The sequence below is a fragment of the Cordyceps fumosorosea genome (assembly GCF_001636725.1).
Source record: "Cordyceps fumosorosea ARSEF 2679 chromosome Unknown scaffold_32, whole genome shotgun sequence".
Lineage (NCBI taxonomy): Eukaryota > Fungi > Ascomycota > Sordariomycetes > Hypocreales > Cordycipitaceae > Cordyceps > Cordyceps fumosorosea.
The window spans coordinates 104,618-129,753 of record NW_017387332.1 but is presented as its reverse complement, the minus strand read 5'-3'; the positions used below and the strand labels follow the sequence as shown (position 1 = coordinate 129,753).

Genomic DNA, 25,136 nt, shown 5'->3' with positions numbered 1-25,136 from the left:
GCTGTTCATTTACAAAAGGACGGGTGGTAATACATGGATTCTTGTTTGTTTCTGGGAGGGAGGGGTCCATTCTTTTTGTGTGTGTGTGTCTTGTTTCTTTGTTGCCCTCAGGGCGTGGCATCGGTGTTGGCCTTTCGTTTAGCAACTGGGCCTTTTTCTTATTTTCTTGGTCTGTTTTAGTCTATGATGATGGCAAGGGGCGTGGACAGGTTAGGTACATCGGGTGATGTCTGGAGAATACAAAACGGCAATGACCATATATCCTGACAATATTTGCGCGCCTTGTGACTTGATTATTACGAAAATGGGAGCGTGAAAAATGTGAAGATGAGGTGAACTATGCATGCCCTTTGACGCCTCTCAACTTATAAATGAGCCACCTAAAAAAATCGTACACAGTCTACAACCTCCAACACCCATCCCGTCCCTCTCAGGTATTTCATACCCCTGTTCACCCAGACTTTTCCTTCTTGGCCGCCTCCTTGGCCAGCTTGTCCCGCCTCGCAATCGCCGCCTCCACGCCGATCCCGCCAAACACCAGCCCCACGCCCAGCCACTGCATCCCCGTCAACCGGTGTCCGAACGCGAGCACTGACAAGATCATGGTGAACATCTTGCGCGTCACCGTCACCGTCACCAGCAACACCGACGAAAACGTAGCCAACGTATAAACTAAATAACCAATTAGTCTTCTTCTCTTTCTCCTTTTTCTTTTTTCTTTTTCCTCGCTTCGCTCGATGTCGGCCGGCAAAAACATATCCGTAGCCTTTTAACTTCCTCGGGATAGTTTGCTCCGCCACGGACAATGGCGTGAATTCACAAAAAAAAAAAAAAAAAAAGGGGGGGGGGGGAACGTGAATTTGCCAGCCCACGTCGAGCGAAGCGAGGAGAAAAAAAAAACTTACAGATGAAGACTTGGCCGACGGCGCCACAGGCCGCGAAGCCAAGGACGTCCTTCCAGACCGCCGGGTAGCGACGCATAAACGCCAGCGCCGCGCCCAGCTCACCCGCCTCGCCGGCACCCACGCCGAGCCATTCGCCCGCTCCCGTGGCCGCCAGTACCGCCGGGCCGACCAGCAGGTACGCGCCCGTGACCAGCGAGCTCATGGCGTTGTTCGCGACCATCATCTGCGGGCCCGAGTATGGTTTAAACGCTGTGAATACGTGGTCTTGCGTGCTGTTGGTCAGCCCGTCAAACAGCAGGTTGATCCCCAGCAGCAGCATCCCCCACGCCGCGCTCCCCTCCCCCATCCTCCCCGACGTCTTCTTCTTGCCGGCCGAGTGCAGCGTGAACACGGCCACGCCGGCGGTCACGGCGGCCACCACGGCGTACTTGTGCAGCGGGTAGCGCCGGCGGAACAGCGTCACGTGCAGCAGCATCACCGGCACCAGCTTGCAGCTCTTGGCGAGGAGGAAGGTCACGTAGTCGATGTGCGCGAGGCTCGCGTAGCCAAAGGGCGAGGCGAGGCTCGAGGTCACGGCGACGAGCGCGAGCGGCGCGAGGATGCCGGCGGAGGGGAGGACGGGGGGCACGGGGGCGCCGCGCGGCGTGGAGAGGACGAGGTAGGCGACGCCGACGAGGCCGGCGAAGACGGACTGGATGGTGTTGAGGAAGACGGGGAAGTGCCAGACCTCCTGCGCGGGGCCGTGGCGCGTGGTCGTGAGCTTCTCCTGCAGGTACGCCCACGTCAGGCTGGCGCGGGAGGACAATTGGTTAGCGATTGAAGGGGGGGTTGTGGCAACGCAGAGACGAGAAGAAGATAGAGAGAGGAAAAGTAACGAGGTCACGTACAAGGAGGCGTAGATGCCAGAGACGGCAATGACCAGCTGCACGACCCCGGCCTCTGCCTTGACCGGCGCGCTCTTGGCGATTGCAGAGCCATTCGTCTTCGTCTTGCCGTTGGACGACTCCCACTCGGCCTTTTCCTTGTTGAAGAACTCGGAAGACGCCTGGCGCTTGCTGGGCACCTGTTTCGTGCGCGCCATGGTTCCGTTCGTGTTCTTGTGGTGTGAGGGGAGAGAGGCGCAGTGACGTTCGCTGTCGTGATTCGTATCAATTGGAAAACGAAGCAGGCAAGTCGAGTACGAGTAAAAGAAAAGAAGGTGAAAGAGCGGAAGGGACTGCGCAGTAAGAATATAAGGACAGGCGGCGCAGTCGGATGTGCTGTGTCGAGGTGGCAGATCTGACTTTCGCAAACTGGACAAGTTGGCTTCATGGCTTTCTAGTACGGCCAGATTAGATGGACCCTGGATGGTGGGGCTAATGGGTTGGAGAATACTGTGGCGTCACAGGTACAAGGCCGTAAATCTGGGTACCAGTTAAAGCACGTGCGTCTCACTTATTAGGTCACTTATTATTAGGTCACTTAGTTATTAGGTACTCTGCACTTCAGGATATAATTTACGTGGCTCAAAGTGTGCAGCTTTTGGGTCTCCGACGCCGTGATTTTGGGGCAATAAATTAACCGAGTCTCATCAAAGAGTTCTGACTCATTCAAAAGACAAACACAGAACAAGTACAAAATGCCTTCACTCAATCAAAGCGTGCAGAAGAGACAAGTAGCAATATATTTCATCTCGGCCAGAGGCTAAATACAAGTAATTACCCCGTGGCCCGATGCCCAATCAAAAAGACAATGCCATGCAAACGGCAAAGGGGTATAAGCAGGAGATGAAGAGTGAATCGCCAGCCCAACTGGGCTCAAACTAGGTCTTTTGTTTTGTAAAGCAAAGCAAGTCGTGCGTCAGGACAGAAGAGAGAGGGGAGGAAATGATGATTCCAGAGGGCACGCGCGCGTGCCTCGTCGGGGTCGGGTCGGGGCGGAGTTGTAGAGTGTCCCAGGTTGACAACGTCGTGGTATCAGCATAAGTCATGGAGTCGGCGCACCTGCTCCGAAAAAGAAAACAAAAAAGGACATGCGAGCCTGCATAGCTAAAGTTTATACAGTGGAAGTCGTCGATCAAAGGCGGATCGTGTTCAATGTGTCTGTGTCATGGAGGCGGGAAGGAGAGTATTTGAATCGACATGATGAGTTGAAGCAGAGTGTGGAATTCGAATCCCAATGGCAAGCATAAAAGATGAAGCAAAGAATGATAACGCGGCTCGGCTCACTGCTGTAATCAAGGTGCTGTCGCCGTAGTTGAAGCTGGTCCGCTTGCCAAGAGCCGGGGGATCCTGAGCAGAAGCTGCCAAAACGCCAGTCAAATAAAGCCCATGCAGAAGTGGTATCAAAACGCAGACAACAGAGTAGCAGCGCAGCCGTCATGCAAATGTGCCTAGTCGGTGTCCTGGAGCTGGCTCCGGCGCATCTTTTCGGCTTCGAGGTTTTCGTACAGGAGAAACAGGGCAGATTCGTTGGCCTTGGCAGTGCCCATGATGGTAAACATGCGTTCACCAGTTTCATCATGAGGAGCCTAAATTAATGATTAGCCGCGATTCCTTCATTCGTCAACTTCTTCACGTACCTTGGCAATGGAGATGCGGGCGCCAGACGTCTTGCGGATCTCGGATATCTTGCTGCCGGCGCGGCCGATGATGCATCCGACCATGTCTGCAGGGATGGAAATGTTTTGTGTCTGGATCTCTTCGCCATTCTCGTCGTGGGTCGGGGGACCACGGGAGGCGGCATCAGAGTCGGAGCGACGGGAGAAGGGGCGAGCACCACCGCCGTTGCTAAAGTCAGAGCCGTTGCCGGTGCGCATGACACGGGGGCTACTGTACTCGGAGCGGCCATTGCCACTGGCGCTAAAGCTGCCGGTGCTGCCAACGTTGCTAGTGGTACCGGGTTGGGTGCGGACGACGGGGTTGTACAAGACAGTGCCGGTGCCGCGCTGCCAGTCATCGACAAGGCACTTGCAAATCTCCCAGAGAGCACGCTGGATGCCCTCGGGGGTGCCCTGGACTTCGACGATTCGCTCGGTGGACTGAGGGAGCATTTCCTTTTGCGCCACCATGCGGACACCGGAAACGTCCTGGATATGTTTGATCTTCAGACCTTGACGACCAATGACGGTGCCCATCTGGTTGTGCGAAATGAGCAGCTTGATGGCTACGATGTGTCAGTGGGGTGCATTCTGTATTTCAAGGGCTCGGTACGTACGGTGAGTGCCGTTGCCTTGAACGATACCGCCCATGCCCATGGCAGGAGCACCCTCGAGGAGCGCACGTGCGACAATGGCATAAGCGCGGGAAATGGCATCGCAGCCTCCCGTGATGGTGAGGACACGATCATGGACGCCTTGGACGACCTTGGAGACGCCGGCCTTGACGCCAGTCTCGTCGCGCAAATCAGCGACATTCTTGCCGCCCTTGCCAATAATGACGCCTGCTTCCTTGGAGGAAACAATGGCGCGGAGGGTGAGCTGGGCCTGGGCGTACTCCTCGTCCGTCTTAGGGGCGGGTTCGCCGTCGGGTCCGAGACGGTCCTCCATCTTGAGGTGATCCATGTTGTCCATGATATCGTTGGAGCCGTTGGAAGAGAGAATTTCCTGGGTGGACATGGTGGATGGGATGGGACGCGAGATGACGTAGGCAAACGAAAGCTCGGGGGTGGAGGGAGTCGAGGGGATCAGGATGCTGCAAGTAGAGTTAGCGTCGAGGGCAATGGGCATGATAACAAACAAAGTGCAAGCGACGCGAGCTGCATTGCCTGCAGCCGTCGAAGCTGAGCACGTGTGGCCTGGGGGCCGCAGGGCTACCGGCCGCGCAGACGTGGGCATGCGCCAGCGAGCAAACATCATCGACGTACCTATATCCTGTATCAAAGGGACGATGGAAAGGTCGATGAAGATTGGGAGAAGAGGTCAACAAAGGTCAATGGCCGTTGAAGAAGTGGATTTTTGCGAGGGTCGGCGTGGGATGAGGGCGACGATGTTGGCGGGGTCGAGGTGGGAGACGGGGAGGCGGGGAGAGGAAAAGGACGTGGAGTTTTTTTTTGAGGTGGAAGACAGATATGGGACGAGCTGAAGGTTTCGAGAAGGATGGAAATGGAGACGGGAGAGGACCAGTCGGAAAAGGAGATGGAAGAGGAGGAGGAGGAGGAGAGAGTAAAGGTAAGGTAGGGGAGGGGTTGTAGAGGCGGGAAGAGGAGAGAAGGTGAAGTCGGCGTAGCAGGAGTGGTGGAGGGCGAAAAAAAGCTGGTGGAGGTGACAAGGTAAGTGTAGAGGAGAGAAGAGGTGAAGGAGAAGAAAAAAAAAACGGCAGGGACTGTCGTGGGAGGGAGGGCAAGGCCAGCGATTGGGAGGAGCGTCGGCCCATTGGTAGCGGGTGATTGGCAGGGCAATTTGTGACGCGAGAAGCCCTGCAAAAAGGCTGCAAGGCCGCTGAAAACTGCCCGCCCGCTCGCTGGGAGCCCACCAAAACCCGCTAGCCAGTAGCAATTCAGCGGCCCAGACAGGCAGGACCCCTCCTCCTCAACAGACTGGCCCAGCACGAGGCGGGGTTGGGTTTGGGAGGCGTTGTCGTGTCAATACATGGTCTGTACCCGGTTCAAGCGCTTGCGGCAGCGGTGTCAAGAAGTTCCTGTCCGGTACTGCCGTGACACAACAACAATCCTCCGCACTTGGAGCCACTGACGTACATGGTAATACCAGCCAAGGGTGGGAGAAGGGAATTGATCTGAGTCTTGGGTGTTTTTCGGTGAAAACCCCGACCAAGTCACCCTTTTTACTGTTTATTACACGTGCATTTGTCCGTGGTGCGAGTCTCTTCCTCTTGCTCTTGATTGACAAACTGCTCGACCAGCTCGCGTTCAGGTACCGCGTCAAGGTGAGGTGACTCGCTCGGCCAGGCTAAAAACGCAGCGGGGACCCCGTCCCTCCCGCCATGTGTGCGGGGTGCCTTGCCGACGTGAGCTCGTCGACTTCGGGCAGGCAAGACAACGTGACGACCCGAGATCACCAACGCGCAACCCTTGCATGCATGGTGTCAAGGTTCAACTCGACCAATTCGACACCCAAGCCCATGACGTTGATGCCCCGGCGGAACACCGTCACAGTTTACTCCACCGCATTGGATCTGACAGCTGCTTCCCCCGCCCCAGACGTTGCTGAAACGTCTGCGCCACTGAGCAGGCAACGCTGTAATTCCGATTCAGTTCTGCAAGACAATCCTGTCAATTGTCTAATAACCTGGATACCGTTCTATATAACTCATGCAGGACTGAATCATACCCAAAGCACACCCATTTGCACCAACATACCACCGGACCTATACCAAAACACATCACCGCTGCCGCAGACTCCTCTCATGCTCTGTCCAAAAATTCTTACACGCCCGATGTCCCCAGTGCTCTACCCACCACTCGCCAAAGCTGTCTTCCACCTCAAAGTCCACCTTGGCTATCCGCTCATCGCGCTTCAGCCCGCAAATCACGCACGCCTTTGGCGCCGTGCCCACCATCTTGGCCGTGTGCGCCGACAGCGTCTCGCTCAGCTCCGGTACCTTAAGGTTGGTGTGGGCCGCAGTGTTGGCCGCCGTTACCGCCGACCGCAGCCGCCCGACCTGCTCCCGCCACACGGCCACCACGTCGGCCGCCTCGCGGTCCTCGCGCGCTGCCTGTGTCTTGTCCACGCCTGCTAGCTTCATGCCTTTGCTTCCGGCTGCTGAGATGGACATGCTCTTGGCCAGGATCTTGTCGCGGTGCCAACGGTGTTTGCGGCCAGCCACGATCCGCGCTGCTGTTGTCGCTAATAATATATATCCTTGTAGAAACTGTACCGCTTTGGGATCGGACAGTATCTGCTCCTTGATGCTGCCGCCTTGCCCAGAAGTAGATTTGAAGAGAGCGCTAGCGGAGCTTAATAGCTCGGGGAAGAGCGATAGGAGTACTGATGGAGGTGGCACGTTGACGGGCGGGGGACTGCTATCCGAAGCTGTAGTCGTGTTTTCTGTCACGGTAGCTGTCGAGTCCCAATCCCAAGAAGACGGCGCTGGGGTCGGGTTTATCACGTTGGCAGAAGCGCTGGCACTTGCACTTGGCCCATCGTCCCAAGCCGCCCATTCATCGTCGTTGTTTTCCGTCGCCCATGCATTTGGCGCTGTTGGCTCTTTCACTTTGGCTTTTGGCTGCGTTTTCGGTTGCGTTTTCGGTTGTATTTTTGCCTTTGACTGTGTCTTTGCAGGTGCGACTTGTTTTTCGAATTGCGCCGAGTCCAGATCTTGCATCCAAGAATTCTTGGGTACTAAATTGGCAGATACTGTAGCTCCAAAGCGCAATGCCTCGCCGGGTTTTGATGTCTCCAGATTTGTAGGCCGCCTTTCCCGCTCCGGCGGAGTCGTATCCTCTAATGACAGCAGGTCTATCGACGGCATGGAAGGCTGCGGTGGTGCCGGTGCAGCTGCAGGCCTGATCGCCGGAGCTGCCTGTCTGCCCGTTTCGAGCTCGCGAAACTCATTGTCGCTTTCGCCCTCGAACTCCCCATCCTCTAGCTCAAAATCCGCAGCATCAAACAGCACTCCAGGGTCGTTGACATGCGTTTGTACCGGGTTCTTCCTCCTGGGCTTTGGCAGCGCCTCAGCATTCCCTGCATCCCAAACGGTGCCCGCAGTTGAGTTCTCAGAAAACGCGTGTGTTTGACTTTGCAGAGTAGATTGCGAGCGAGTTTCTGTATTGCCGCTGTATCCATCCCACGTCGCCTGCAAGTGAGAGTGCTGAGCCCCCGCTGAGCCTGGCCATGCTATAGTCCGAGAAGGCGGCGGTTGCTGATATGTCTGCCCGGTTTGGCTCGACTGAAGAGCGCTGGGCTCTGCCACCTCGAAATCGCCCCATCCGTCATCCTCATCTGCGACGTTTTGCGTCTGCGGCGCTGCTGCTACTGGCTGCGCCGACCAGGCCGGCTGTGACGGAGCAGACGGCCACTGCTGCGGCGAGCGGGAAGCGTCTTGCCCAAAGTTGCTGCTGTCGGCCGTGCCAGAAGTCCCTTGGCTGAACTCGGCGAATAGATCCGCCGACATGACAAGTTGACGGGCGCTGCAATTGATGGAGAGAACAGACTCGGGTGGTGGAAGAGGCGTGGACGCTTAGAATGGGGCTGGATAGAAACAAGCCACACAATGTGGCTAGTGTGGCGAGGAAAGTGGTAGACTTTATTATCTCGTCACTCTCCTTTTAATACTCCTTTACATAATTTTCTTTTCCTTATTATACCCTTCTCGCCATTTTCTTATGTTTACCATGAATTTTATCATCCCCATCGTATGATTATGATGGTGGCTACGTTAGGACCAGAGTAGCGATGAGACAGGATGAAAACCGCCAATTCGTCCTGACAGATTCATCGTTGCTATTCGTTCACCGTCACCTCCACCTCAATCGTATCCTCGAGCTCCGGATAGTGTCGCCAGATGCCGTCGCCGTACTTGGCGCGTCGCTCGCTGGCCAGGTAGGCCTTGATATTCGGCCGCTCCTTGACGGCCTCGTAATGCTTGAAGACGCCGTCATACTTGCCCGACGCCTTGAGCTGCGCCATGGTCTTTGGAAACGCGTACGACGTGCCATCGATGCACTTTTATTCCTCTACGTCAGCACGAAACTCTACTCGCGAGCTTTGGTACACTTACCTGGAAGAGAACGAGGTCGACGTATGTCAGGCTGTCACCGTGCAGCCAAGGGCCATCGCCGGAGTCGACAAGGCGCTGCACGTAGGCTAGGAACTTGGGCGCACGCTCCTCTATGAACGCCTTTGCACGCTTCTTCGCCTCGGGCTTCTGTTCCTCGTAGTGCAGAGACGTGGCGACCGGGTGGTGCGTCTCATGGACCTCGGTGCAGAAGCCGTCCAGGATGGTCAGGCACGCCTGGTTCAGGTGGTAAAACGCCGTCTCCGTCGCCGCCGGCGCCAGCCCGAGCCGCGTCGCCAGGTACAGCAGGATGCTGGGCGTCTGGCTGAGCGTGACGGCGCCGTGCTTGAGGACCGGCACCGCGAGCACGGGCGGGTTGGCGCCGGCATCGGTGGCGGCGAGGACCTGGGCCACGGCCTTGTCGGGCGAGGTGCGCGCGGGGTCGGCGTAGGCGACGCCGGCCTCCTCGAACAGCAGCCGCACGAACTCGCCGCGGCCGGGGATGCCGGGCCAGTAGACCAGCTCGTACTCGGGCTCGTCGCCGGTAGTCTTGAGACGCTTGGAATCGGGTTCAGACATGGTTCACGGAATGATGATGGGCGTGGTGCAGGTGGTGAGTGTGGGCTGTTTTGTGAAGGAGAGCTGCGAGCTTGTTTGACATCGGCGAGTTGCCGGAACAGGATACGGCGCCACTTCACCAAGTGCGGGGGAGGGGTTCCGGATCCGTGAGCTGAAGCCAGCTAACTCGCCAGCTACTGATTTATTGACGTTAGGGCGAAGAGCTACTCGACATTCAGGCTTTCTCTGAGCTTTTTTCCATCTGCTTTTTTTTTTAAAAAAAAAAAGTGAGTGGATCAAGAAGCAACGACTGGTCTACCTACTACATCCCAATGGACGTCGCTTGAGCACTCTGCCCATGGAACCCGCCATCCTATCGCGTGCTATCCATTGCCAGCCTTCACAGGGCGCACTCCTCCCCATCACACGTCACCGCACCGCTCCGAATCGCCTTCCCGCCCCGGACGGTGCGCAGCCAGGGCTGCCAGATGGCCCCAGCCCGGCCCGGACGCCACCTCCGGATCGACGCGGCAGCTTACCGTCTGCCGTAGCACCAGCATGTCATCGTACACCGGACACCGGACAAAGTCAACGCTGACCTCGACACCCTCGCGCACCGCGTCGAAGCCGTGCCGCCTCGACGCGCAGCGGCCGGCCGCGCTCGTGTAGTCGTCCCCGACAGCCGAGTCGCGCCGCGCACGCCGCCTGCCATCGCGCGTGCGAGCCGGACGCGGCGCCGGCGGGCACCCACTCCACGCAGTCGCAGACGTTCGGGTCAAACGCCCGCATCGGATCCACCCAGGGGAAGCACCGGCCGCCGGCCATCCACTGGCGCCCGACGCCGCGGCCCATCCCACGCGCGGCCGCGAGCTCCCCACGTATGCTGGCCGGGCACATCCTCCCCGACGGCAGGCGCTTGAATTTGATGTGCACCGAGGACCCGACCTCCAGCTGCATGGTGCCGCCCGAGCCTTCTCTCTTGTAGCATTGGATGCCCGTCTTGCCGTCGCGGCACCGCGCTGCCGTGCACCTGCGACCTTCCACGCTGCGCGGCGGGCGGCAGGCGTGATCCATCGCGCCGCCGCGCGTGCCCATGTGCCGCACCTGCTGGTAGTGCAGCGCCGTGTGCTCGCACACCCGCAGGGCCAGCTGGTGCCCGAGGCAGATGCGGTCCGCATCAGTAAAACTCTCGTGCCTCGCAAACTCGGAGAAGCACGCACCCTCCAAGGAGGTCTTGCACAGCGAGCAGTACAGCGAAGGCGTCTCCGGGTGCCTCTCCAAGCACGCGGAGCACCACGAACCGGGACGGTGGGCGGCTTGGCGCGGGAAGGCGTCGCTCGGTGGTGCCCAGACGAGAGCGGTATAGGTCCACCGCCCCTGCTCGGGGAAGGCGTCTAGGTGGTGCTTCGCGAAGACGGGTTCGGTGGAGAAGAGACGCATAAAGTCCCGGGAGGTGTGGCGGAGGGTCAGGAGGGTGTCGAGGTCGAGGGCGGACATGAGGCGGACGAGGAGGGCATCGGGTAGCCGCACGAGAGGGCTGCGAAGGTGGTTGTGGTGTGTATTTCGAACGATGGGGTCTAGTTTTCGATCGTCCGAAGCAATCTTGAGCGCGAAGAGTCAGGATAGTTCACGACGGAGCGATAAACAAGGCTGCGTCTTGCTGGCTTCACGTACCTCGTCGTACGATGGCGGCTCTGCCAGGCCATTCTTCTCAGTCGCCGCCTTCTCACCTTGGATGGTCTCATTCGATGCGTCTCGTCGTACTCTTCCACCTAGTAAGTCTCTGACGCGCGAACGGAGCGAGTCCTGGGGTTTCCTTGCTGCCATTGTAGATGACACAGTCGTAGTTGCGAAAAGTAGTAACCTATTGCCGGGAAGGTGGCTATCTCTTAATACGAGAGACGCGACGAGAAACTGGCAAGGGAAAACTTTCTAGATTATCCCAGATCGGCGACCAAAGGGGACTTTAAATACATCAGCATTTCGTGGCTTAGACACGCCCTACGTCTTTAGTGTCATCTCCGCGTTCCGCCGGCGAAGCTTGTAGTTTTGATAGCCTCACCATAGCCCCTACTAGGACGTCATATGACATCTCTATACATGTTTGGGGCAATGAGTTGCTGCGATACCGGGGGTGTTTGTTGGCGGGCGTTTGTTGGCGGCAAGGTTAGGCGAGATGGTATTAATGAGAACTACCCTCCAGATATTGAACAGGTGATCATGCTTTGGGCCTTACAAACGAGTTGATGACTCATGAGTAACTATTATTACCATTTCATATTGAAATATGCATATATTGTCTATGGCGAGTCCAAGCTATGGCGCAACTAGTTGGTAATGCTGTCACTTCTCACCCCAAAAGCCGTCTGGTGCCTGGCTTATTACATTAGCATCTGCACTTGCCCCAAAGCAACACCCCTCTTTCCCCGAAAACAAGACCACCTTCCCTTGCCATCAAACTACTGCTTGCCGCCCAGTCCCTTGTAGATGGCCACGTGCGCCTGGCGGTGCCCCTCGCGAAGCTGGCTGTTCTGCGCCGCCGGGATCGGGTCCTCCGCGCTCGGCGGGTTCATCGTGTACTTGAAGTGGTCCGGCAGCACCTGCATGTCCGCCACCATGCCGCCCGAGCCGCCCGAGTTGGGCGGGTAGCTGGAGGGGTCGGTGTGGCCGCCGATGTTGCCGAGCAGGCTGGTGAGGCCGGAGAGCAGGCTGCCGCCCTGCTGCTGGCCTGCTCAAGGAGTTAGTTCATATATTTCAAGGACGTGGGAGCGATGGTATCGGTGCTACTCACGCTTTTCGACGGGTGCGGCGGCACCGACGGCGGCGAGGAGAGAAATGGCGGTGATGGAGAAGCGCATTGTTGAAGTTTCGGTTGGTTAATGAAGTATATAAGTTGATGAAGCGAATGTATCGAAAGAGAGTGTTGATTAAAGGTATTGTTCTAATGAATGTCTGCCGAGTTGCAACAGATCCAGAACGAGAGCGCATCGCCCAATCTTTATACCGCGATGCCCTCACACCAGCGAGCCTGCGCTTCAGCCGCCATCGTCCCTCGTCGTACCGTGCACAGTCGCGCGACAGCAGGGGCCCCAGCGTTCATCACCAACTTACTACTGGTACTATAAGACGGCCGCTAATAAAGTTCTTTAGCAGTTGCCTCATTACGGATGGGCCGTTTCAGGGCGCGTGTCGTCTACGGTGCAAAAAATGGAGATCAAGTCCAAGCCCGCGTCTGTGCGGCTGGAGATTGATTGCATGGACGGCATCTCCTCTGTAATAAAAAATCCGCGAGGCTCTGTGCCCTGTTTCGATTGCCCATTCACTGAATTGCAAGAAACGTAAAAGGCGAGAGTTGCACTATAATACAGAGGACATGCCGAGGTATCGCGCCGACGGGGACGATGCAGTAATCGACGAGCATCACGAACTGCAATCCGCCTGTCCGCAAGCTGCGACAAGGAAGCATCTGTTCATCGTTTGAAATGTCTTCAGGTGTTTATATTGAGCGGCGATAAGCGGATCAAATCTTGGCTCACAAGCCTTCTTAACTTTTCACTGTAGCAGTTTCGTGTCTGGTGTCGTGATAGTAGGCTGCGTATTAGTGACTGTGGAAGATACCATGTTCTTTAGCGGCAAGAAAACGTTTCCCGTCGATATTCAGTACTAAGTATTCACACGCGATGAGAAGCGCTAAAGATCCCTTTCGTCCAGTGTGCACATTCGAAGCCGTCCAGGCCAAGACGACCTGCCTCAGTCGCATTCCTCCGCACCACGGCGGCGCCCGACCGTTACGGGATCCGGGTCATCTGATAGGAGAGGTCCTACTACGGAATTAGGAGCAGCGGATCGGAGCAAGGAGATCTTGGCGTGGCGGGGGTGTCGTGAAACGGACCGTACGATTCTCGCGCCAGCTGGGACCGGTCGCCGAGAGATGCCGCAGCGGATCGGAGCAAGAAGGTCTTGGCGTGGCGGGGGTGTCGTGAAACGGATCGTACGATTCTCGCGCCAGCTGGGACCGGTCGCCGAGAGATGCCGCACTCTCATGTTGTTGAGTATTTGTTTCTTCAATATTTGTACTTGGAATCGCGACTCATGGCAAGGAAGACCAAGCTCCAGAGCTGCCTCACATCGCTCTCCGTGCCACCTGCCACACCTGGTGGCGGGGGCAGCACGCCGAGCGGCGAGAATGTGAACCCGTCCCGATCGGTGGAATTGTGACCATTGCCTGTCGAGTTGCCGCTGCCGGTCGAGTTGCTTGAACTAGTTGAATTGCCGGCAGTCGTGTTGCTGGCGTAGGTCCAGCTCCAGACCTCGGACTGCAGCGTGCCCTGGTTCTCCTCAATCACGTCCCATATGCGATTGTAGGCCGCCTTCAGAGCACCATACACAGATCCATCACGACAGAACGCAGGCACCTTGGCGACCGACCGCCTCGCCTGACCGGTGGCGTTGGTGGTGTTGCTGCATCGTCCCAGCTGCAGCTCGAAGCCCTTGGCGACGAGCGCGAGCTGCCATCCCCAGACGACTGTGCCATGATACGCCGAGTTGGTAAAGTTGGCGACGAGCGTGGCGTTGCCCGACAGCGCCGGGTTCGCCACGACGGCGCCGAACGGGGTCGTGAGGCCGGCTGGAAAGGGTCGCAGGATCGCGTTGGCGGTGGAGTTGACGTACTCGGTCAGCTGGGAGTCGTCGTCGCCTGTCGTGTTGAAGAGGAGCACGTTGCGGAACGCCGTGTCGGTGTGCGTGATGCGGATGGGGGTCGAGTCGTTGGCGCTGGGCAGGGCGAGCCCATAGTCGACGATGGATCCGTTGGACGAGTATTGCGCCAGGGAATCAGCGTGCGTGGGACCGTGGTAGAAGGTATTGTCCTTCGTGTAGTTGTCCAGCAGGGCGGTGCTGTTGGTCACGGAGTCGCTGTATCGGAACAAGGCCAGTGTGCTGTTTTGCCACATGTCTGCTCGCTTGCCCGCCGCTGCCTGCCACGTCCGCGCATCGCTATCGGGGAAGACACCGGACATGGCCGACAGGCTGGCAATGGCGCGCAGGGCGGCTGGCACCAACGCACAGTTGACGTCGAATGGAATGCGGCCGTTTGCAAGACCATGCTCTGAGTCTCGCCACTGTCCTACAGGAACACCATCCAGCAGGTGAATCAGATTTGATGCTGTCTGCTCCTTTTCAAATGCCGCGGTGATGTTCATGATTTTCGAGGCAAGCCTGTGTCCCAAGTCTCCCCAGGTCATGTTCTTGTTCGCGACATTGACCGCGCCGGCCGCAGTCTGCAGTAGTGGCTTCACACGGTCGGGAGACGCTCGGAAATACCTGTCCATGAGAATGGGCAGGTAGTAGTCGGTGTCGATCATCTGGTAGGTAAATCCGGCGGCGGTTGAGTTGAAGATTCCGTTTTGCCTATTGGTGTATGTAGCATAGTCGCCAATTGTCTCCTCGTGGGCGACGGTCCCATCTGTCTGGTTGATGCGCTCGAGCGCTGCTCCGAGAGCAGCCTCCATCGCCGAGCCGGCGCCAGTCTTCAAGATTGGCTGCGTCAAGAGTGCGAAAATCATGCTGTCTCTTCCAAAGTAGGTAAGGAAGCGCCACCCACCAGCAAGAAGCTTGTCAGAGTACGAGAAGAAAGATAGCGCTTCGACCTGCTCGGACTGCGTCTTGACAAGCGATAGCGATTCGTTACGAAGGATTTCATTTGGAGTGAGTTGCTTGAGCTGTGGATAGTTGTAGGTTGCGGAGAAGCGATAGAAGCCGGCGCCGAAGGAGACGGTCTTGTTGTCGACGTGAATCTGGCCGTCGGTGTTCTGCCAGGGCGACAGTGTGAGAGTCGTGGTGGTGACGTTGTCCAGCCACAGGCGAGAAATCTGGGCACCGGTGCCGTTGAAGCGCTGGACCTTGACGGCATCCTGGATCAGGGGGACGAGGAGACTGGGGCCCTCAACGAAATCGCGGATGGTGCGGACGCTGCCGAGGATGGCGAGCGAAAGAGAAGCAGAGTCATTGAAGGACAAGACGCCCTCCACGCCGGTAGTAGGGATGGTTGACGAGGCATTCTGCGCGGCAAGCGCCGACGACAGGGGAGATCCGAGGGTGGAGTTGACGAGCTCGATGGCCAGACTACCGTTCTGGCCGCTCTGTGGTGCAAAGAAGGCGCAGGCGCCGCTATTACCGCCGGGCCAGGCAATTATCAGGCGCGGCCCGATAATAGTGAGATTGCTGTCCGGCAGAGGGCTGGTGATGACAACCTGAGCATCAACATGGCAGTCTGAGAAAAAGTAGTTATCGTAGGGTGGGTCCGGCAGATGCAAGGCGGTAGCCTGGCAAGAGGAATTGGCTGCCACCGCTATCCCGACAAGGGAAAATAATAAAGTAGCCAGACGGGTCATTGTTACAATTTCCATGTTGCCAAGTGAGTTGGTGTATTTTCAGAATTTGTATAATTTAAACCCTTGCCAGCCATGCAAGCGGCTGCTCTGCTACTTTTGTAAGTCGTCACCACTCCGAACTCCGCACTCTACACCCCGCATCCCATCAGTGGCTGGCGATCAACTTCCCACTTTACCCTGTACACCAGCCTTCGGGCCGAATTCCTTGTTGCTTGCCTTGGTCTTTAACTTGCCGCTGGGAACTCTAATCAACAGACTGACTGCCTTGTTAGTTGCCGGCACTGCCCCCCCGGGTACAACTCCACGCCGCTAGAGCACGCCACTTACGAAGTACATGATCAGTGGGGGGTCTGGTTGATGTCTCGCCGAAGCACTCATAGCCGGGCCTTGACAGCTGGAAACCAATGCAAGGCGACGGGTAGACCGAGTGCCAGCACCATCATGACGACCCAGACGAGGTAGCCCCCCAGGATCTGGCCGCCGACCCCCACGGCAAACAGCGACGTGGACGGCGGTGGCGCCAGGGTTCTGCTCACGCTCGCGCAAATCTCCGCCATCGAGTTGACCTTGCCCAGAACCCTCCGACTCGGGCTCGCCTCGTTGACCGCCAGCTGCACGCCCGAGAAGGCCATCCAGATGCCCGAGCCGAGCGCCAGGTTCGCCGTCCAGGCGACCCAGGACAAGGCCTCGTCCCCCGCGCGCAGGGCGGCGCTCATCAGCACGTACCCGGCTAGGAAGATGGGCCAGGCGTAGGCGCAGAGCCGCAGGACCCCCCTCGTCTGGAACCGCCGCTGGAGGGGCGGGAATGCGAGCAGCATCCAGGCGGCCGTGCTGGCGCCCATGGTGGTCATGTACGCGGTGATGGAGGCGGGCGCGAAGCCGGCGCCGCCGAGGGCCACGGGCGTGTACAGGTAGACCGGGAGCACGGAGTTGAACGCGTACGAGAGCGCCATGACGTAGGTGAAGACGCCGAGCACGGGTAGCACCCTACGGTCCTTCAAGAGCTGCGCCGTGGTCATCGCCTCGCGTTCCTGGTCGGAGGAGGAGGAGGAGGAAGAGGAGGCGGACGACAGGCAGGAGGAAGGGTCGTCCCACGTCTCCTCGAGGAACAGAAAGGAGCTGATGAGCGCCGTCATGCCCAGGCCGCCGACGACGAAGCCCGGCAGCGCGTACGGGTGCGTCTCGAAGAAAGGGACGCGTCCGAGGAGCTCGGAGGGGGGGTCGACCAGCGCGCCGCCGATGACCGGCCCGCAGACAACTCCCAAGTTCCCCGCAATCGCGTACCACGAAAATGCCCTCGCCTGCGCCCCGCTGCCGCCGCCGACACCCTCGGACAGCTCCGCGATCATCGTGCGGATGATCAGGTTCGCCCCGGAGAACGCGCCGGTCAGCGCGCGGAACGCCAGCATCTGCCACAGGTTTGCGGAGAGGCCGAACAGGGCGGGGCCGAGGGCCATGCCGGTGAGGCAGGCGAGGAGGGCGGGCCGGCGGCCGAGGCGGTCGGCGAGGGCGCCCCAGGGCAGCAGCGCGAGGGACTGGGCGACGGAGAAGACGGCCTCGACGAGACCGGCGTAGAAGCCGACGGAGGCGGCGGAGGGGAGGCGCGCGCGGGAGCGCACCATGGCGGCGATGTACGGGAAGATGGAGAAGAAGGCGACGGGCTCCATGAGGCGCGCGTAGCAGAGGAGCAGGATCTGCGTCGTGGGGAAGGGCCGAGGGGGACCCTTGGCGGGATCGTGAGGAGGACCGGGCGTGGGAGGATCGGGGAGTAGCAGAAGGCTAGTCTCCGTCGGAGGAGGCGCGTGGCCTTTGACTGAGGACATGCTGTCCGATGGAAATGACCGAGATCAGTAGTTTATGACAACTGTGGCCCTATCCGTGGGAAGAAAGCGTAATTGATTAGTTGGATGGTGATGGGGCCCCTGTGAAGAGGAAGAGGAGGAGTCATGATCCCCAGACGCGGCAATTTCCAAGCCCGGGGCATGATTGGCAGGCTGTTGGGCAGCCGTCTACCATGGCTCGACTGTCTCAGGTCGGGTTGCCGCAGCAGTGTATAAGCGATGATTATATTGCATGTGGTGGGTGCAGTGCAACGAGGAGCCGTCTTGCCCATCCTCTGCGGCTAGATAAGAGAGCCTGCCACCACCACCCCGTATCCATGCGGCGCATGGAGATGGATTCCTTCACACCTTGTGAGTTATCTTGGAGGGAAGTGACAAAGTAGGAAGGACAATGCGGTAAATCTGGGTTTGCTTCTCTTGCGCACCCCGCCAGCGAACGGCAGTGCTGCAGCACTGTGTAAGTCGCTGCAGGGAGGGCCTCATCTCGCTAGGCACTGATGGATGCCGCGCACATTCCAGTTCTGCAGGCAATGAGCTCGGCAATAACCGGACTTCGCTTGGACGTATCCCTTGCGTTGCGTATCCAGCTTAGATAATACGCAAAGCATCACCATGTGGAAAATGCAACTTGGTGCACAGAGGAGACTTGTCTGTACCCTGAAAGCCGGGCATTAATATCATGGTTCAAGGTGATTCGTATTGAAAATGAAAGAAGGAAAATCGCTCGAGTTTGTACAAATAGACGCTATTTCATATTCTAGTTTGTCGCTATTAGTGTTCCGTCAAGTGTAGATGCTCGAAATTGCATCATCACACCCCATGAAGAATCCATACATCTTTGTCCTTGTACTCGAGGAGCTTCTTGTCCTGGTTCCATTTGAGCGGCTCCGGGAGACCTGGTGCTGGTGATATGCCATCCAGCTTGCTTCCATCCACGTCGCCATCAGCCTGCCAGGGGTAAGCCGCATCGTTGGGCTGGGAGTATTTGTAGGCCTTTTTCATGAAGGGCATCCACTTATCCACCGGCAGCGACGTCTGCATGCTGTGGGAAGCAACCTTGACCAGATTTCCGCCTCGCTCAAGGTGCGTTCTCAGCCATGGGTCAAACGGCATCACAGGCTTTCCATTCCTGTCCATCCGCTGGTGAGGGGTATCATCGACCAGCCACGACAGATTGGACCGGTACGGGTTGTCCTTGGACCAGTGGAAGTATTCCCGAAACGATGTGTCGAACAAGCTTCGATTCGTGAGGGAAACAGGGAAGACAACCGTGGCAAGGTCTCGCTCCCGAGCGATCGACTTGAAGCTGTCCAGAAGAACCTCAGCGATGCCTTGGTGATGGAAGCCGGGCTTGACCGCCACGTGGATGCCGCAGAGGGCGTTGGGCGTCTGGGACAAGGTAGCGATCCCTGTTGCAAGCTCTTGCGTCTGGTCCTCGGTCCAAGGTGCGTGTTTGGCCATGGCTGCCTTTCCTGAGCGCGCAAAGGCCTGCCGGACTCCGCGGAATAGCATGGTGCCCAAGCCGCCGTCGGGAAGCCCGAACACGGCCCATCTCCGGACCAGATCGACCGGCCGAAGAGGAGCATCGGTCGCGGCACAGTCCAAGACCATGGCCAGCCCGGGACAAAAGAAGGGCACGCAGTAGGCATAGCCAACAATCTCGTCCCACCTCTCATCGATCACCAGGCGCTGGTACTGCACCAAGTCCAGGTTCTCCTGTAGCTCCTGCCACAGCGGCATGCCCACCAGACTTACGACGTTGGGGGGATTGAAGGCAAAGAGGTCGTTGGTCGGGTCGCTTGAAGCTTGCCGCCAGGCAGACAGCTTTTCCGTGGCGTGGACGAGCGCGAAGCCCTCCGGAAGCGCAACATCAGGAACACCTAAACCTTCGGGGGCTTCTGTCGTCTTTCGTCCGAATATTTTGCGCAGTATTCTAGGTATCATCTCTCTAGATGCTCTGTACCAAGGAATGTCTTGATCTTGTCACGGGCAGCGGCCTCTTACCCAGAGTGTGCACCTCGAGGCTGGTGTAATCGCCAATTGGACGAGTTTTCAACGAGGAAAAGTGATAAAAATGAGCTGAAGTTATTTTGATTCTGAAGAGATGGAGGATGCGTGTTTCATTTGTTTATCGCAGAATGCTGAGGCACCCGCAGCGAGGCGCTCCTGCCATTCTTCCTCCTCCACTGCAGCGGACACGCTTTCCGACTCTGCGTCTTTACACCAAGTACATCTCAAAACACTGTCAAGGCAGACACACGGAACTACAAGGCTAAATAGCTAAAATGAAAGTCTCTGCAAACGTATAGAAGTGTGCAATTGCAGACTCTGGTGTCGGTTGTCCCTGGAAAGCATGTCGAGCACCGCTCGGTGGTTAACACGGCCATGCGCTGATCGAAGCCGCAGCAGGGACGATCCAAAAAGTCGCCCGGCCGAGTGACTGCCACGGCTCTCTGCTGAATCGCGATTGCAGACGCGCTCATTTAAAAATCTGAAATTTGGGAAAAAAAAATAGAGCCTGGAGAACCAACCAACCAACACAGGACACGCCGCCAATCATCCGTTCGGCTCCGTACTGCTCGTATTCAATTAATTGAGAGAAGATCCAGAATCGTCTTGGCGTTTCTCTGCTGATTAAAAAGCTCAGGGGTAATGCTGTTGTCTTGCACGGAGTAAGTCGAGGTGCCTTCATATATTGCGCCCGTTCTCAAAATAGGCACTCCGGGTTGCCGACCCGGGCAACCAAGAAGGTGAAGGGCGATATTGACAAGCCAGCCACGATTCTGCCGCGGGCGCATGCCAGACTACCCCGGTCCGCGGTCTCCAACTCGGAGATGCCATCGGCCGTGCCGTACACCGCGAGACTGATTCTCTACGCCGTGCCGCTGGCCAGCACTCGTGGAAATGGAACGTCTGTTCTCGTCCTAGAAGCCGGCGATGCATCAGCCATGACGCCGGGTCGGCATGTTACAGAACGTCAACCCCGTTCTCTTACTAGGTAGTCGGACCCAACACATGCGCCGTCTCGCGTACGGACGAACCATGAGCAAGCGCCGCGACGCACTGGGCGTTCTCTGTTCAAGCCGCGGTGCTCACTGTTTTTAGAATACTCCGTAACAACATCCCCTTCTGGAAACCCGGAAAACCCGGGGCGCATGGGTTTTCTCTGCGGGCAAAGTTTGTCTCTTGTCGAGCCACGGGCGGGCCCGGCCCGTTCACGTAACAAGGCAGCATTTTGAGATCTCATCGTGGTGAGCGATGGCGGGTTGAGTTGTCAGACAGATCCCCAAGGTTGAGAAAAAGACGGGCGCAGATTTCCTATTTCATCTTGTTTTATTTGTTCTTAAAATAGGGAGATTATTTTCATGTACTCACGGTTGAGAAAGACATGCAACGTTTGCGAGTTTCACAAGGCAATCTCGAACCCCAGGATTCCAACGTTGGCTGGCCCCAGCTTATTATTGCTGATGAACCACTAACAGATTACTCTGAATTTGTTGCATAATTACCCCGTGGGACAAGAAGCTTTTGAAAACGTTACATGGGCCGCTAGATGGCCCGTAACCATGCCGTAACCATGCTCAGCCCGCCCGCAAGGCGGCAGCCCGCGCCAGCCTGGGAAAGCCTAGTGAAAGAGCGGCCAGCGAGCGCCCTCTCAACCATTTTTCCCATTTCCCCCCAAGGCGCAGTTGAATGTGAACAAATGGGAATAGGAGGGCGGGGGGGGGGTGCGATACGTGTGACGTGAAGGAGTCATACAGGCGGTGGCAACGCTGGATGGCTGGATGGCTGGCTGGCTGGCTGGGCTCGGTGCCTGCTGCTGGGCGGCGCGACACCTTGGGATGCGATAGGATGGGCGAATGCGACGTCCGTCTTTGCTGGCCAACCAGACTCGTCGTCACCGACACATGCATGTGGTTGGCCGATGACCGGGACGAGTGACAAAGCAGCGCAGCCATTATCTAGGTAGGTAGCTATCACTTGGTCGTCACCGCTGTCGTCACGAGTTCGGCGCGTAGCAGTTGGATGGCGAATTATCGACAGACACGACATGACGTGACGTTGGGCGCGCTTGAAATAAACCAAGACGGAAGAGGGATCTTTGATTCGGCATCTCCAGGCCAAGGCAGCACAAGACCAGATGCCAACGACTATCCGTACTGGCAAATGGTTATCGCAGGGAAGAAGCAAGATACGATGGACGTGACATGCAAGTACCCCCGTACCCCCGTACCCCCGTACCTCTCTGTTGTGTATCGCGGCCGCATCTCGCCACCTGAGACAGGATGCAGTATCCCGACGCTGCCACGGGAGCAAACGTTGGCCTTGATGGACGGACGGCAAGATTGCTTCTGGAGCTATTTTTTGTCGCTTTGCTTGCTTGCTTGCTTGCTAGTTTCCCGTCTCGCATCCAATTTTTGCCTGTCCCCCTTTTTGTTCAATAAATGATGATGTTGACTCGACCGAGCTAAGGCTTGTCCTATTCGATCTATCAGATGGGACAGATCATGTACGAAATAACGAGTAAACAAAGGGAGGAGAAAAAAAAAAGAAAAAAAAAAAGAGGGAACCAAGGATGGAAATCCCGGTAGACTGGCACGACTGGATATTAGACAATCACCACTGTGGAAAAATCGTCTCGAACTCGGCGGGATCCATGCCAGTCATTCCGGAAGACCGGGAACCTCAGCAGCCGAGGGATTTTGTCTGACTTTATTTTTTTTTTCCCTTTTTTTCTTTTTGGTTTGAACAAGTAGTTGTCCCGCTCGTTGACCTCTCTTGTTCAACTCCCGCTCCTCTTATCCTTACCGCCAAAAGCCACGGCGGCGCGCTCTGATGATGCAGGGCGAAAAGCGAAACAGCGGCCCGTCTTTGCGCGCGCGCCATCTAGACTAATAACTGCCAGCCCAGCCCACCCATCGATCGGAGCGACAACATCAAAGCAGCCTGCGGGCGGTACCAACGGAACGGGTTGGGCGCTGAAGCAGGACAACGGGCGTCGAGTCATGCTTTATCTACCTACTTTGTTATGTAGGTACGGAAGTAGGTCACGGCAGTGGCTGCAGAGAGCGCGCGCTCTGCCAGGGCGTGTGTGCTAGGGGGGGGGGGGGGGTGGTGGTTGAGTGCACAGCCAGCCAACTCGGACAGACAGGACAGAGCGGTGAATCTTTGACCGTCAGAGAGCGAGTGCCAGAAATGCCGCCATCCAGCCCAAAATTCGTTAGCAGAAGCTCCATCCCCCATCCATATCCATCCTTTTTCCCTTCTCCGGCGGCCCGTGGCCCTCCGGCCCGTCATGGAGCCGTATGCAACGGTGAAGAGAAGAGAAGCATCAGCCGGGCGATGATGTTTATTTCCTTTCCGCTTCTTCCTCCGCGGGTGCCGGAGACATTTCGAGGTGAAGGATGGTGGTGGCCTCGTTCGTTCCCGTCCACGGGCAAGAATGCTACCTTCTCGTCTATTGCTTGCTGGCTGGGCTCGCCAATAACCTGCCCAGGCTTCACAGCCTACATATTGGCGCCACCAACATCACACACAGGCAGCCAGCCTTTTTGCCATTTCAGCCTGGGAGAGGACAAGCAGGTAGGTGTGTGTGTGTATGCGTGCGTGTGTGGCTCGTCATCAGCGGCAGGCTCGGCGGGATATAATTACACGGGCATTCCCATAGGATCGTCGGTGAAGGGCATATTGTGTCCTCTTGCGGTCGCAGCCCGCCGTGTCGGGAGCCCAGCTGGTGGTGTTGGCACATAACTATCAGGAGCAACGCGAGCCGAACCACCGGATGCTCTTGGCCTCTGCTAAAAACTAGCTATGTAGGGAGAGAGAGAAGATCGTGATAAGCTAGCTGCACCGGGGAGCAAGGAGTCCTTGTCTGCCGTTTCCATGTTTCTGCAGGGGAACCAAGCCGCCCGCGTACCAAGGTCGAAGCACCCGAAACATTTCTTTTTTGCTTGTGCCCAACCGTGCACACCCTGTTAAAGATGAAGCAAGGGAAACCCTTGGGGATGGCGCTGGTAGTTGGTATTGAGTAATGAGAGAAAATTTTACAAGAAACAAAGTCGCAATCGAGATGCGCTTGGTAAGAGAAAAGAGGACAGAGCGGTCAGGGAAGATGCATTCCGCTGCAGCGACTCATGTATGGCGCTGCGACAGGCGGCTTGCAGGTGTACCTACAGTTCCTGCCTCATGTAGGTAAGTAAGTAGGTACCTACCTACCTATGTAGGGAGGTAGTATGTATGTACTGTACGTAAAAGCGGTCGGCAGGTCGGTCAGGTTGTTGCGCAGCGGCACTGCACAGGTACAGGCGCAGGGTATTCTGGCTTTTCGCTTTGCCTTGCCTTGCCTTGCTTTGCTTTGCTCTGCAACAAAGGCGGTAACAAGTTTCGTTGACTTTTCCAGCATTCTTCACGAAGCAAGCGAATGCGGGATTCTACTCTACACCCACACCCCTCGAGAAGGAGAAGGTGCCCAAAGAGGCAGCTTCAACAGCGCTTCACACCAACAATACGGTTCCGGTTGCTACACTCACACCCTCCCTCCCATTCAAAGTCATATTGTCTCTCTGCTCAATCAACCGCCGAAAAATGCAGATTCACTTTTGCGCCCGGTCGGTGCCACGCCCATTGCGCCGTTTTCGTGAGGGCCTGCTTGTTTCCCCTTTGCTCCCCCGTCCGTCCGTCGTCTTGTACTTGTCTTGTATTAAGCGGTGATACCTTTTCGTACCACGTATTAATAGAAATGAAATCAGGACTTGTCCTTTTTACGACAATATGTAACTTTTGTCCGACGTTGCCGTTTCTGTGTATCAGCTCCTTCGTTCATCCTCCCTCCATTTCGCACACGCCGATATTGCTTATCCCCCATCCTGCCGAGGACTGATTGCTGATTACGACATTCTCTACCTTTATTATCACTGGTACCACAAGCGCTGAGTGTGTACACCGACACCACCAGCTTGGGTGCCAGCCTGCCAGCCTGCCAGCCTGCCAGCCTGCCAGCCTACTGCCAGCCTACTGCGGCCTTATTGCCAACACCGCCGATAACATCAGCCTGACTCATCGGCACCGTGCAGAGCAGAATACCCGCGGTCGGGAACGAAACCTGGCAAAGACATGACAAAGTAGACATTCAGGTTGCCCGCAGCTTTGACATTCGAGAACCCGAATTCCCTTGGAATAATTTCGCTCGAGCAAGACAAATTTACCGGATCCATACTTCCGACACCCGGGCAAAGTCGCGACCGAGGCCAGCCAGCTTGTGAGAGAAGAAAAAGAAGCAAGCAGGCAAGCAAGCGAGCAAGCCAGCAAGCAAGCCAGCAAGCTTTCTTACCCCGGCCCTTGCAACGGAAGCCAAACCCCCCCCCCCCTCGGCCCAGGCTTGGTAACTTAATTGCCACAGCCCAAGTCAATAAGCCCCGGCTGTGCTTACTCGTACAACAGTACGAATACCCGTACAACCGTGGCCCAGTCACCACCACCACCACCCACAACCGAACTATCCACACCCCCCTTCCCCAGGCTCACAAGCCAGAAGCACAAGCCAAAGAGGCGGTCTCCTGGCTGTGTCTTATTATAAGCCCTACCACGCTCCCGCTCATCTTCCTCACGAACGGTAATCCGCCGACCCCCAAACAAGACATAATACCCAAGCGACAGCCGCAACAGTCTTCTTATATCTCGTCCTCCCATCCCGACTCTTGACTTGAACCCCAGATCATACACAACACCAACGCCACTGATCATACTCGACACCCGACCGTTGGCTTCTGCCAGCACCATATATACACA

At 57.1% G+C, this 25,136-nt stretch overlaps 9 protein-coding genes across 9 annotated transcripts; all 9 read right to left on the bottom strand.

The window, feature by feature from the left end:
- Positions 1-451: 451 nt before the first annotated feature.
- Positions 452-1,986, bottom strand: ISF_08581 (solute carrier family 35 member B1 protein; the record flags this gene model as incomplete). Its single annotated transcript, XM_018852184.1, has 3 exons — positions 452-672; positions 906-1,693; positions 1,793-1,986. 3 exons carry the CDS (start codon positions 1,984-1,986, stop codon positions 452-454), a joined length of 1,203 nt encoding a protein of 400 aa, XP_018700648.1.
- Positions 1,987-3,276: 1,290 nt separating this feature from the next.
- ISF_08580 (KH domain RNA-binding protein) lies at positions 3,277-4,611 on the bottom strand (the record flags this gene model as incomplete). Its single annotated transcript, XM_018852183.1, has 3 exons — positions 3,277-3,414; positions 3,466-4,049; positions 4,101-4,611. The coding sequence occupies 3 exons, from the start codon at positions 4,609-4,611 to the stop codon at positions 3,277-3,279; spliced, it is 1,233 nt and encodes a 410-aa protein (XP_018700647.1).
- A 1,612-nt stretch (positions 4,612-6,223) lies between these two features.
- Positions 6,224-7,954, bottom strand: ISF_08579 (serine/threonine-protein kinase ppk6; the record flags this gene model as incomplete). The annotated part of the gene is made up of 1 exon (XM_018852182.1): positions 6,224-7,954. The coding sequence occupies one exon, from the start codon at positions 7,952-7,954 to the stop codon at positions 6,224-6,226; it is 1,731 nt and encodes a 576-aa protein (XP_018700646.1).
- Positions 7,955-8,283: 329 nt separating this feature from the next.
- ISF_08578 (Glutathione S-transferase, protein) lies at positions 8,284-9,136 on the bottom strand (the record flags this gene model as incomplete). The annotated part of the gene is made up of 2 exons (XM_018852181.1): positions 8,284-8,505; positions 8,561-9,136. The coding sequence occupies 2 exons, from the start codon at positions 9,134-9,136 to the stop codon at positions 8,284-8,286; spliced, it is 798 nt and encodes a 265-aa protein (XP_018700645.1).
- Positions 9,137-9,703: 567 nt separating this feature from the next.
- On the bottom strand, positions 9,704-10,942 carry ISF_08577 (Cyclin-like F-box; the record flags this gene model as incomplete). The annotated part of the gene is made up of 2 exons (XM_018852180.1): positions 9,704-10,717; positions 10,790-10,942. 2 exons carry the CDS (start codon positions 10,940-10,942, stop codon positions 9,704-9,706), a joined length of 1,167 nt encoding a protein of 388 aa, XP_018700644.1.
- Positions 10,943-11,574: 632 nt separating this feature from the next.
- ISF_08576 (hypothetical protein) lies at positions 11,575-11,973 on the bottom strand (the record flags this gene model as incomplete). The annotated part of the gene is made up of 2 exons (XM_018852179.1): positions 11,575-11,843; positions 11,907-11,973. The coding sequence occupies 2 exons, from the start codon at positions 11,971-11,973 to the stop codon at positions 11,575-11,577; spliced, it is 336 nt and encodes a 111-aa protein (XP_018700643.1).
- Positions 11,974-13,179: 1,206 nt separating this feature from the next.
- ISF_08575 (hypothetical protein) lies at positions 13,180-15,507 on the bottom strand (the record flags this gene model as incomplete). Its single annotated transcript, XM_018852178.1, has 1 exon — positions 13,180-15,507. One exon carries the CDS (start codon positions 15,505-15,507, stop codon positions 13,180-13,182), a length of 2,328 nt encoding a protein of 775 aa, XP_018700642.1.
- A 374-nt stretch (positions 15,508-15,881) lies between these two features.
- On the bottom strand, positions 15,882-17,330 carry ISF_08574 (Major facilitator superfamily transporter; the record flags this gene model as incomplete). The annotated part of the gene is made up of 1 exon (XM_018852177.1): positions 15,882-17,330. One exon carries the CDS (start codon positions 17,328-17,330, stop codon positions 15,882-15,884), a length of 1,449 nt encoding a protein of 482 aa, XP_018700641.1.
- Positions 17,331-18,158: 828 nt separating this feature from the next.
- Positions 18,159-19,292, bottom strand: ISF_08573 (Acyl-CoA N-acyltransferase; the record flags this gene model as incomplete). Its single annotated transcript, XM_018852176.1, has 1 exon — positions 18,159-19,292. One exon carries the CDS (start codon positions 19,290-19,292, stop codon positions 18,159-18,161), a length of 1,134 nt encoding a protein of 377 aa, XP_018700640.1.
- Between the last annotated feature and the right edge of the window lie 5,844 nt (positions 19,293-25,136).